At 37.3% G+C, this 12,705-nt stretch overlaps 1 protein-coding gene across 7 annotated transcripts in view; it reads left to right on the plus strand.

The window, feature by feature from the left end:
* DMXL1 (Dmx like 1) overlaps nt 1-12,705 on the plus strand; it is a 135,680-nt gene that overhangs the window by 49,153 nt on the left and 73,822 nt on the right. For all 7 annotated transcript variants that reach the window (XM_064595807.1, XM_045891422.3, XM_045891433.3 and 4 more), the window contains exons 16-19: nt 1,580-1,699; nt 1,993-2,214; nt 9,962-11,647; nt 12,528-12,635. In XM_064595807.1, coding sequence (XP_064451877.1) covers nt 1,580-1,699; nt 1,993-2,214; nt 9,962-11,647; nt 12,528-12,635 — 2,136 coding nt within the window. The remainder of the gene's footprint in view (nt 1-1,579; nt 1,700-1,992; nt 2,215-9,961; nt 11,648-12,527; nt 12,636-12,705) is intronic.

Consider the following 12,705-nt stretch of genomic DNA (forward strand, 5'->3'; position numbering starts at 1 on the left):
TCAGGTACAGGATAAAGGGCTATTTATATCAATAAAGTGTTCTTTATTTTTCCTTTTTTATATTGAAATATTAACATTAATATTTTTAAGGTGTTTTTTTTTTTAAGTCTCTTTAAGGTTTTTTTAAAGAGATTACTCTCTTATACTTTAGGTGGAGTTTTGTTGTGATCTTAAATCTATTCTAGCATTTTCTTTTCTAGTATTCTTCAATTTTTAATTTATTTTTTTCTCTTTAAAACAATATTTTTCCTAGTTTTTCTTAAAATATCTCGGGAATTCTTACTGACTTTTACTCAAAAACTGTTATCTTCATTATCAAAGTTTTCCAGAAAACTCTTGAGTTTTCCAGAAAGTATAATGTGTTCATTTCTAATTATCAAGAACCAAAGAAACGTTTCACAAATACTCTCATTATTAGGACATTCTTTCTTGTTAGTAAAATTATCAGAAATAGATCGATCTCTGATCTTTTATCTTTAGTCATAATCCCTTATCCTCTCCTTCCTCTTAATTCTTGTAATTTAAGTGCCTAACTCACCCAGAACATATTACCAAGGTTACCTTTTCATTTAGTTTCTTAACACAGTACAACTTAAGATGTTTATGGTTATTTTTCTGATTTTTATATATTCTGTGATTATAGTTTTTAAAATTTTTCTTTACATAATTTCGTACATAGTGAAGACTAGTTTATAATTAAGAAAACTTGTTTATAATTAGTTTATAACTAATATATATAACTAGTTTATAATTAAGAAAACATCATTAAACCAAGTTAATTTTTTTTCAGGCAATAATGAGTCACTGATTTTATATTTTAGATGCAGTGTTTTTATTTTGAGCAGCTTGTGTGCTGCTTAAATGATGCAGTTTTGACTAAGAAAAGTTTTCTTAATGTGGTGAATGATGACAGCTTTTATTTTGATTCTTAGATAAACTTCATTAATAGGTCATTCCATTATGGAAGTTATTTACTTTGAAATATATTTGGCAATACAGTTTTAATCATGATACGTTGATTTAAAGTATCTGTCACATATGGGGCGCCTGGGTGGCTCAGTCGTTAAGCGTCTGACTTCGGCTCAGGTCATGATCTCAGGGTCCTGGGATTGAGCCCTACATCGGGCTCCCCACTCCGCGGGAAGCCTGCTTCTTCCTCTCCCGCTCCCTCTGCTTGTGTTCCCTCTCTCGCTGTGGCTCTGTCAAATAAATAAAATCTTTATAAAAAATAAAATAAAATAAAAAATAAAGTATCTGTCACATAGTTCCCACCTGTTCAGAAATTTTTTTATGGTCTAACCTGTGTGAACAACATGACAGTGATTACTGTGATATGTGACTTTTTTTAAGCCTGTCGATTCAGGGATGAAAAGCATAGCATATGTTTAATTGTTAAAATTTTAATTTAATACAAATTCATGTGATCAGAAAGTTGATTGCATTCCTTAATGCTACTTTGTATATAGAATTTTAGGTAAGAGTTTTTAATTTTTTAAAAATTCATTCATTTTTAACTTGGCATATTTAATAAGTTGTCTCATTTATCCGTGTTAATAGTGAAAAATATTAATACCAACAGGCAGCGCACCTAATGGATTTTCTGAGAAATTCTACCTAATTGTAATAGAGTGTACCCAAGACAACCGTTCATTGTTACACATGTGGAATTTACATTTGAAGTCCATTCCTGTCTCATTGGGTGAGTCTTCTTTTTTTTTTTTTAATCTTTTGAACTTTAAGTAGGCTTAAATGAACAAATTATATATGGTTAGATAGTTCAGTACATATTTTTTAAACCTGTTCTTATTGACTGAAAATAATTGTAGTTTTATTCAGTTAATTAAAAAAGCAAACAGATTCTCTGATTTTCTTTCCATAAAGAATCCTATTAATACGTTTTCTCATCCTTCATAAGGCTTTGGGATTATAAAATATAGCAGTTTTAATACTTACAGGGCTCCCCCCCTGGTTTTTGGTTCTTATGTTTTATAGATGAAAAAGTAGATACAAAAATATCTGAAGCAGTTTGGCAGCCGGAAGAACATTATTCTTCTTCTCCAGAGAAGATCGTATCTCCTTTTTCACAGAAGTATCAGGCTTGCAGAGCAAATCTCCAGAGTACCAGCAAGTTGACTCTGACTTCAGAAATGGTTTATAGCCAAGAGTTGAATTTGCCAGAAGGAGTTGAAATAATAAGTGTTAAGCCATCAGCAGGTTTGTAAAGTTTGTGAAAAGAGACTAATCAAACTTGATAATCCATGAATATTTAGTAAGGTATTTAAGAAGAGGCACAACTTCTGTTTGTAAATCCACATGGAAGCAGAAATGGAAACACTATTTTAAGTATCCTATATTGAAAATTTAAATAAATTCTCATTATGTTTTCAGATTATTCTGACATTTGTCAGCCAGTTGTAGTCTTAAATATTGATTTCCGAAACAAATTTTCATGATGTGTTTATGCAGTAAAACCCAGAGTTTCCTGGGCAGAGATAGTAACGAGGTTGTGCCTTATTTACCAACTTTGATAATACTGGTAGTGACTGCCTGGAGCTGTGTGCTCTGAAGGATTCTGAGAGTGTGGGTCCTGGTATATATTTATCATCTTTATCCTAGGGCAGTGGTTCTCAAAATGTGATCCCCAGACTGGCAGCATCAACATTATCTGGCACCTATTGTTAGAAATAAAAATTCTTGGGCTACCCCCAGGATTTACTGAATGACAAACCCTGGGGTGCACCTACCAGGCTGTTTTAACAAGGGTCCCACGTTTGGGATTGAACACAACAGATCACGAACCACAATTCTAGGGTATCAAGAAAACCAACACAAAATCCATCTTTTTATCACCCATTTCTTTGGTTTTTGTAGTCAGAGTGTGCATTTTTGTTTTTTTCTACTTCTCTGTCATTTTTTTGGACTGATGACTTTGAATACTTTTCAGTGCCATGTTATCAGGTACTTAATCTTTTTTAATTGGTGAAGTTAGCAGGAGTTGGGGTATTTTTTTTTTAGTTTATTTTTATTATGTTATGTTAATCACCATACATTACATCATTAGTTTTTGATGTAGTGTTCCATGATTCATTGTTTGCATACAACACCTAGTGTTCCATGCAGAACGTGCCCTCTTCAATACCCATCACCAGGCCAACCCATCCTCTCACTCCCCTCCCCTCCAGAACCCCCAGTTTGCCTTTCAGAGTCCACAGCCTCTCACGGTTCGTCTCCCCCTCTGATTTCCCCCCCTTCATTCTTGCCCTCCTGCTATCTTCTTCTTCTTCTTCTTTTTTTTTTTTTAACATAAAATGTATTATTTGCTTCAGAGGTACAGATCTATGATTCAACAGTCTTGCACACTTCACAGCACTCACCATAGCACATACCCTCCCCAGTGTCTATCACCCAGCCACCCCATCCCTCCCACCCCCCACTACTCCAGCAACCCTCTGTTTCCTGAGATTAAGAATTCCCAATATCAGTGAGGTCATATGATACATGTCTTTCTCTGATTGACTTATTTCACTCAGGATAACACCCTCCAGTTCCATCCACGTCGTTGCAAATGGCAAGATCTCATTCCTTTTGATGGCTGCATAATATTCCATTGTATATATATATACCACATCTTCTTTATCCATTCATCTGTCGATGGACATCTGGGCTTTTTCCACAGTTTGGCTATTGTGGACATTGCTGCTATAAACATCGGGGTGCATGTACCCCTTCGGATCCCTACATTTGTATCTTTGGGGTAAATACCCAGTAGTGCAATTGCTGGATCATATGGTAGCTCTATTTTCAACTTTTTGAAGAACCTCCATGCTGTTTTCCAGAGTGGCTGCACCAGCTTGCATTCCCACCAACAGTGTAGGAGGGTTCCCCTTTCTCCACATCCCCGCCAACATCTGTCGTTTCCTGACTTGTTAATTTGAGCCATTCTGACGGGTGTGAGGTGATATCTCATTGAGGTTTTGCTTTGGATTTCCCTGATGCCGAGCAATGTTGAACACTTTTTTGGTGTCTGTTGGCCGTTTGGATGTCTTCTTTGGAAAAATGTCTGTTCATGTCTTCTGCCCATTTCTTGATTGGATGGTTTGTTCTTTGGGTGTTGAATTTAAGAAGTTCTTTATAGATTTTGGATACTAGCCCTTTATCTGATATGTCATTTGCAAATATCTTCTCCCATTCTGTCGGTTGTCTTTTGGTTTTGTTGACTGTTTCCTTTGCTTTGCAAAAGCTTTTTATCTTGATGAAGTCCCAATAGTTCATTTTTGCCCTTGCTTCCCTTGCCTTTGGCGATGTTTCTAGGAAGAAGTTGCTGCGGCTGAGGTCGAAGAGGTTGCTGCCTGTGTTCTCCTTTAGGATGTTGATGGACTCCTGTCTCACATTGAGGTCTTTCAACCATTTGGAGTCTATTTTTGTGTGTGGTGTAAGGAAATGGTCCAGTTTCATTCTTCTGCATGTGGCTGTCCAATTTTCCCAACACCATTTGTTGAAGAGACTGTCTTTTTTCCATTGGACATTCTTTCCTGCTTTGTCGAAGATTAATTGACCATAGAGTTGAGGGTCCATTTCTGGGCTCTCTATTCTGTTCCATTGATCGATGTGTCTGTTTTTGTGCCAGTACCATACTGTCTTGATGATGACAGCTTTGTAATAGAGCTTGAAGTCCGGAATTGTGATGCCGCCGGCTTTGCTTTTCTTTTTCAACATTCCTCTGGCTATTCGGGGTCTTTTCTGGTTCCATACAAATTTTAGGACTATTTGTTCCATTTCTTTGAAAAAAGTGGATGGTATTTTGATGGGGATTGCATTGAATGTGTAGATTGCTCTCGGTAGCATTGACATCTTCACAATATTTGTTCTTCCAATCCATGAGCATGGAATGTTTTTCCATTTCTTTGTGTCTTCCTCAGTTTCTTTCATGAGTATTTTATAGTTTTCTGGGTACAGATTCTTTGCCTCTTTGGTTAGATTTATTCCTAGGTATGTTACGGTTTTGGGTGCAATTGTAAATGGGATCGACTCCTTAATTTCTCTTTCTTCTGTCTTGTTGGTGTATAGGAATGCCACTGACTTCTGTGCATTGATTTTATATCCTGCCACTTGACTGAATTCCTGTATGAGTTCTAGCAGTTTTGGGGTGGAGTGTTTTGGGTTTTCCATATAAAGTATCATATCATCTGCAAAGAGTGAGAGTTTGACTTCTTTGCCGATTTGGATGCCTTTGATTTCTTTTTGTTGTCTGATTGCTGTGGCTAGGACTTCTAATACTATGTTGAATAGCAGTGGTGATAGTGGACATCCCTGCCGCGTTCCTGACCTTAGGGGGAAAGCTCTCAGTTTTTCCCCATTGAGAATGATATTCGCTGTGGGTTTTTCATAGATGGCTTATATGATATTGAGGTATGTACCCTCTATCCCTATACTCTGAAGAGTTTTGATCAAGAAAGGATGCTGTACTTTGTCAAATGCTTTTTCTGCATCTATTGAGAACATCATATGGTTCTTGTTTTTTTATTAATGTATTGTATCACATTGATTGATTTGCGGATGTTGAACCAACCTTGCAGCCCAGGGATAAATCCCACTTGGTCGTGGTGAATAATCCTTTTAATGTACTGTTGGATTCTATTGGCTAGTATTTTGGTGAGAATTTTTGCATCCGTGTTCATCAAGGATATTGGTCTGTAATTCTCCTTTTTGATGGGGTCTTTGGGGATCAAGGTAATGGTGGCCTCATAAAACGAGTTTGGAAGTTTTCCTTCCATTTCTATTTTTTGGAACAGTTTCAGAAGAATAGGTATTAATTCTTCTTTAAATGTTTGGTAGAATTCCCCTGGGAAGCCATCTGGCCCTGGGCTTTTGTTTGTTGGGAGATTTTTGATGACTGCTTCAATTTCCTTCATGGTTATAGATTTGTTCATGTTTTCTGTTTCTTCCTGGTTCAGTTCTGGTAGTTGATACATCTCTAGGAATGCATCCATTTCTTCCAGATTATCTAATTTGCTGGCATAGAGTTGCTCATAATATGTTCTTATAATTGTTTGTATTTCTTTGGTGTTGGTTGTGATCTCTCCTCTTTCATTCATGATTTTGTTGATTTAGGTCATTTCTCTTTTCTTTTTGGTAAGTCTGGCCAGCGGTTTATCAATCTTGTTAATTCTTTCAAAGAACCAGCTCCTTGTTTTGTTGATCTGTTCTACTGTTCTTTTGGTTTCTATTTCATTGATTTCTGCTCTGATCTCTATTATTTCTCTTCTCCTGCTGGGTTTAGGCTTTATTTGTTGTGCTCTCTCCAGCTCTTTTGGGTGTATGGTTAGGTTGTGTACTTGAGACCTTTCTTGTTTCTTGAGAAAGGCTTGTATTGCTATATACTTTCATCTTAGGACTGCCTTTGCTGTATCCCAAAGATTTTGAACAGTTGTGTTTTCATTTTCATTTGTTTCCATGAATTTTTTTAATTCTTCTTTAATTTCCTGGTTAACCTATTCATTCTATAGCTGCCATGTATTTGAGTTCTCTCTGACTTTCCTCTTGTGTTTGAGTTCTAGTTTCAAAGCATTGTGGTCTGAAAATATGCAGGGAATGATCCCAGTCTTTTGGTGTTGAGATCTTTCTGTGACCTAGGATGTGATCTGTTCTGGAGAATGTTCCATGGGCACTAGAGAAGAATGTATATTCTGTTGCTTTGGGATGGAATGTTCTGAATATATCTGTGAAGTCCATTTGGTCCAGTGTGTCATTTAAAGTCTTTATTTCCTTGTTGATCTTTTGCTTAGATGATCTGTCCGTTTCAGTGAGGGGGGTGTTAAAGTCCCCCATATTATTGTATTGTTGTCGATGTGTTTCTTTGCTTTTGTTATTAATTGCCTTATATAATTGGCTGCTCCCATGTTAGGGGCATAGATATTTACAATTGTTAGATCTTCTTGTTGGATAGACCCTTTAAGTAGGATATAGTGTCCTTCCTCATCTCTTATTACAGTCTTTGGTTTAAAATCTAATTTGTCTGATATAAGGATTGCCACCCCAGCTTTCTTTTGGTGTCCATTAGCATGGTAAATGGTTTTCCACCCCTTCACTTTCAATATGTGAGTGTCTTTGGGTCTAAAATGAGTCTCTTGCAGACAGCATATTGATGGGTCTTGTCTTTTTATCCAATCTGATAGCCTGTGTCTTTTGATTGGGGCATTTAGCCCATTTACATTCAGGGTAACTATTGAAAGATAGGAATTTAGTGCCATTATATTGCCTGTAAGTTGACTGTTACTGTATATTGTCTGTGTTCCTTTCTTTTTTTTTTTTTTTTTTTAAAGATTTTATTTATTTATCTGAGACAGAGAGAATGAGAGAGACAGAGAGCACATGAGAGGGGGGAGGGTCAGAGGGAGAAGCAGGCTCCCTGCCGAGCAGGGAGCCCGATGCGGGACTCGATCCAGGGACTCCAGGATCATGACCTGAGCTGAAGGCAGTCGCTTAACCAACTGAGCCACCCAGGCGCCCCGTCTGTGTTCCTTTCTGGTCTATGTTGCTTTTAGGCTCTCTCTTTGCTTAGAGGACCCCTTCCAATATTTCTTGTAGGGCTGGTTTCGTGTTTGCAAATTCCTTTAGTTTTTGTTTGTCCTGGAAGCTTTTTATCTCTCCTTCTATTTTCAGTGACAGCCTAGCTGGATATAGTATTCTTGGCTGCATATATTTCTCATTTATTGCTCTGAATATATCCTTCCAGTCCTTTCTGGCCTGCCAGGTCTCTGTGGATAGGTCTGTTGCCAGTCTAATGTTTCTACCATTGTAGGTTACATATCTCTTCTCCCAAGCTGCTTTCAGGATTTTCTCTTTGTCTGTGAGACTCGTAAGTTTTACTATTAGATGTCGGGGTGTTGACCTATTTTTATTGATTTTGACAGGGGTTCTCTGTGCCTCCTGGATTTTGATGCCTGTTTCCTTCCCCAAATTAGGGAAGTTCTCTGCTATAATTTGCTCCAATATACCTTCTGCCCCTCTGACCCTTTCTTCTTCTTCTGGGATCCCAATTATTCTAATGTTTCGTCTTATGGTATCGCTTATCTCTCGAATTCTGCCCTCGTGATCCAGTAGTTGTTTATCTCTCTTTTTCTCAGCTTCTTTATTTTCCTTCATTTTGTCTTCTATCTCACTGATTCTCTCTTCTGCCTCATTTATCCTAGCAGTTAGCGCCCCTATTTTTTATTGTACCTCATTAATAGCCTTTTTGATTTTGACTTGGTTAGATTTTAGTTCTTTTATTTCTCCAGAAAGGGTTTCTCTGATAACTTCCATGTTTTTTTCAAGCCCAGCTAGTATCTTTAAAATCATCATTCTGAACTCCAGATCCGACATCGTACTAATGTCTGTATTGAGTAGATCCCTGGCAGTCGGTACTGCCTCTTGTTCTTTTTGTTCAAGTGATTTTTTCCGTCTTGTCATTTTGTCCAGAGGAGAATAGATAAATGAGAGAATAAAATGCTAACAGGGTAACAACGTCCCCAGAAAATATACTCTAAACAAATCAGAAAAGACCTGAAACCGGGGGAAAAGAAAGGGGCAGGAGCTGGGGTATTAACAGTGTTCTGGTAACTTTTAATTCTGCTTCTTTGTATATTTTACTAATAGAGGCATCAGTACAAGGAAAGTTAAAGTTTGAAAAAGAATGATGTTTGCATTGACACAATTTTCAGAGCTGTTCCCTTAGCCAGAATAGTATGATCTTCACTGCTGAACTCCAGTTAAAACATATGGCAAATGTAAGAGAAATATTTCTAGAAACAGTCCTCTTACTTAACTTTGGCCCAAGTTGAGTTTGGCAGAAGAAGAGGAGTTCTAGGGAAAGAGAAGAAATACGTTTTGTTTGGCAAAAACAGCATACAGTAAATGGTAGTCTTAAGAATTTTGTTTTTAATCACGACTCTGCAGCAGGTAAACCTGCTAGTCTCTTTTCAGCTCAGAGATACCAGTGGACAATGCTCACTGTGTCCTTCTGCAACACTGCTATACTCCTTGAGGACTTTTAAAAAAAACTTCATTAAAATTATGTTGAAATGCTTTTAAAATAGGGTAAATGTCCTAGATAACATTTATATATTATGTCCCTATATAACATTTATATATTATAATTAGTAATTTATATTTAATAATTTGGAACAGGGGTTGGCAGACTATGGGCCATCTACCTGTTTTGTAAATACATTTGATTGAACCTTGCCACACCTGTGGATGACTCTTGGGTATACCTGCTTTTGCTCTGCAGTGGCAGGGTGGAAGAGTTGCAGCAGAGACTCTGTGGCTAGCAAAGCCTCAAATAGTCACTACTATCTTAAAGGAAAAGAAAGCTTGCCGATGGTTTAGGAAGTTAAGAGTATATTCTTACATTAAGGACCGCAAATGTTTTGTCTCACTTAGGAATCTTAGCAGTATCAGTAGAATCAAATACCCCTCAGTTATGGAGGGCCCATTTAGTACATAGGTAAGCGTGGGATGCACACAAAATAGTAAAAACACTGAAGAGGAGGAGCCAATAAATGTTGACACAGTTTTTAAAATGTATTGGTATCTTTAAAATGCAATTTATAAGAATTGGGTGAAAAGAATGCTGGTCTGAGAACCAGGACTAGAATTCAGGTTTTCTAATTCTGTCTTATTCTAGCTGTTTGATTTAGTGGAAGATACTACGCACATTTGGTCAAGGGTCCTTACCTATAAAATGTAGGAATTGAAGTTACCTCAGAGTTCTCTTTCAGCTCTAGATTTTGGTAATATTTCCCTTTTTGTATACCTTTTTGATGTCATTAAAAGCTTTTTACTGATCTTGTTGACTCTTAAACTAAATGTAGGCTGTCTTGTTAACAGTAGTTGATCCAAAGACCAAAACCTTTGGTGCATGAAAACAGAAATATTTAACCAACTTTGACATTTTGTTAATAGATTATTTTTATTTTAGGCCATCTGAGTTCTTCTTCCATATATCCTATGTGCAGTGCTCCTTATTTATTGGCAACTTCATGTTCGGATGAGAAAGTAAGATTCTGGAGATGCAGAGTAACAGATGGAGAATCTGACACATCAAAGAACGGAAAAATGGATCTTGTATACATTTGGGAAGAATGGCCATTACTTATCGAAGATGGACTTCATAGCAATAGTAGTATAACCGTCCCTGGGAGGCCTGTAGAAGTTAGCTGTGCACATACAAATCGGTTAGCAGTAGCGTACAAGCAGCCTGCATCTAATAGTAGGTCTTCTCAGGACTTCCTCATGCACGTCAGTATTTTTGAATGTGAGTCTACAGGAGGTTCATGTTGGGTCCTTGAACAGACGATTCATTTAGATGAATTGAATACAGTGTTAGATTCTGGTATTAGTATCGATAGCAATTTAGTGGCTTATAATAAACAAGAGGTGTATTTATCCAGTAAAGAGAGTATCACATCAAACACAAAGCATTTAGTTCACTTAGATTGGATGTCTAGAGAAGATGGTTCTCATATCCTCACTGTAGGAATTGGATCAAAACTTTTTATGTATGGACCCCTGGCTGGCAAGGTACAAGAACAGGCTGGTAAGGAAAGCCTAGGCTTTCCTCTCTGGGAAAGCACTAAAGCTGTGCCTCTTTCTAAATTTGTCCTCTTAAGAAGTATGGACTTGGTTTCTTCTGTGGAAGGCTCTCCACCTTTTCCTGTTTCTTTATCCTGGGTCCGGGATGGCATCCTGGTGGTGGGAATGGATTGTGAAATGCATGTATATTCCCAGTGGCAGCCATCTTCTAAACAGGAACCTGTTACAACAGATTCGTACAATGGGAGCACTCCATCTATAATAAGTTTAATAAAACAGAGCAACTCCTCAAGTTCTGGATTACATCCTCCAAAGAAAACTCTGACTCGATCCATGACCAGTCTTGCACAGAAAATCTGTGGAAAGAAAACTGCCTTCGATCCTTCTGTGGATACAGAAGATTCAGGTCTTTTTGAAGCTGCTCATGTTCTTTCCCCAACTCTACCTCAGTACCATCCCTTGCAGCTTTTGGAACTCATGGACCTTGGCAAAGTTCGGAGAGCAAAGGCCATCTTGTCTCACCTTGTCAAGTGCATCGCTGGGGAGGTTGTGGCGCTGAATGAAGCTGAATCCAATCACGAGCGCCGCCTTCGGTCTCTCACTATCAGTGCTAGTGGTAGCACTACCAGAGACCCCCAGGCTTTCAACAAAAGCGAAAATACGGATTACACAGAAATAGATTCTGTCCCTCCACTTCCCTTATACGCCCTACTTGCGGCAGATGATGATAGCTGCTACTCATCATTAGAGAAGTCTAGTAATCAGAGCACCTTAAATAACTCAAACCAGTTGTCAAAAGAAAGTTACGATGAGCTCTTTCAGATCCCAGCTTTAATGACTGATCATCAAGTGGTAGAGACAGATGAGGAAAATACCAAGCCCAGGGTCATTGACCTTTCGCAGTACAGTCCAACTTACTTTGGTCCTGAGCATGCTCAGGTTCTTTCTGGCCACTTACTTCACTCCAGTTTACCAGGACTCAGCCGGATGGAGCAGATGTCTCTGATGGCCTTAGCAGATACGATTGCAACTACCAGCACTGATATCGGGGAGAGCAGAGACAGAAGCCAAGGTAAAACTAAACTGGGGACAGGATTGGAGGAGAAACTGGTAATAAGTTTACTTACTTACACAGAAAATAATCTTAAGTAATTTTTGTAAAAATTATGCCCAGGAAGGTTTTTTTTAATCATTATTGTTCCTTTCCCAGTATATATAAAGTTTAACTTTAATATATGCTATTTATCCCATAAATCATAGTACTTTGAGAAAGTATGCAGAGATTCATTATGCCAGTCATTTTTACCTAATTGCTCAATAATAGTAAAGATCCAACTGAATCCTTTGGAGTTTGGCAAAAGTTAACATTTTTATTAACTAATCACTTTAGATACCTGAAAATAAAAGGTGCTTTCTGCTTTACTTTTACTCATGTTGTAATCACTATTTATTTGGTTTTTAAAATATTGAGTTTTTTTTTTTTTAATTAGCACTGATGTATATACTCCTACCTAGAATAGCAAAAATATAAGGATATTAAAATTAGGTCTTTTCCTCACCCAGAGAGCATTTTTTTCCTCTTAATCTCCTGAGTTATATATAAAAATAAAAAATTGAATGTAGAATTTCCATCATATCTCAGTAAGATCTGAAATTAATAAGTCCAGCTTTGTGCATAGATCAGTAGGATGCACCCCTTGAACTACGCTTGAAAGGAACATACACAACTATTCTTTCCCATATTAGCAGCAGATTATTGGGATGGGTCTAGGACTTGAATCAACACGGAAGATACTTTATACTCCACAGTGAAGGTTAAACTATTTTAAAATTTAGTCACATTTTGATTTAAATAAGATCAGATCTTAATAACATTTACTTGGATTTTGCTAATGAACTGGTTTTCTTATAAATACAAATAAGTAAATACTTTTTGTTTTGTTTTTTTTTAGGTGGAGAAACTCTTGATGAATGTGGCTTAAAATTTCTTTTGGCTGTTCGACTTCATACTTTCCTTACAACTTCCCTTCCAGCTTATCGAGCTCAGCTCCTTCACCAAGGTAATTTTAGTAGTAATCTACTAAAAAGAATGGGAGTAAAAGTAGAGAGGCTGGAGCACATTTGTTTGTT

This window comes from Mirounga angustirostris, unplaced genomic scaffold, assembly GCF_029215605.1.
Source record: "Mirounga angustirostris isolate CCGP_5_RB_7025 unplaced genomic scaffold, mMirAng1.0.hap1 SCAF_7, whole genome shotgun sequence".
Lineage (NCBI taxonomy): Eukaryota > Metazoa > Chordata > Mammalia > Carnivora > Phocidae > Mirounga > Mirounga angustirostris.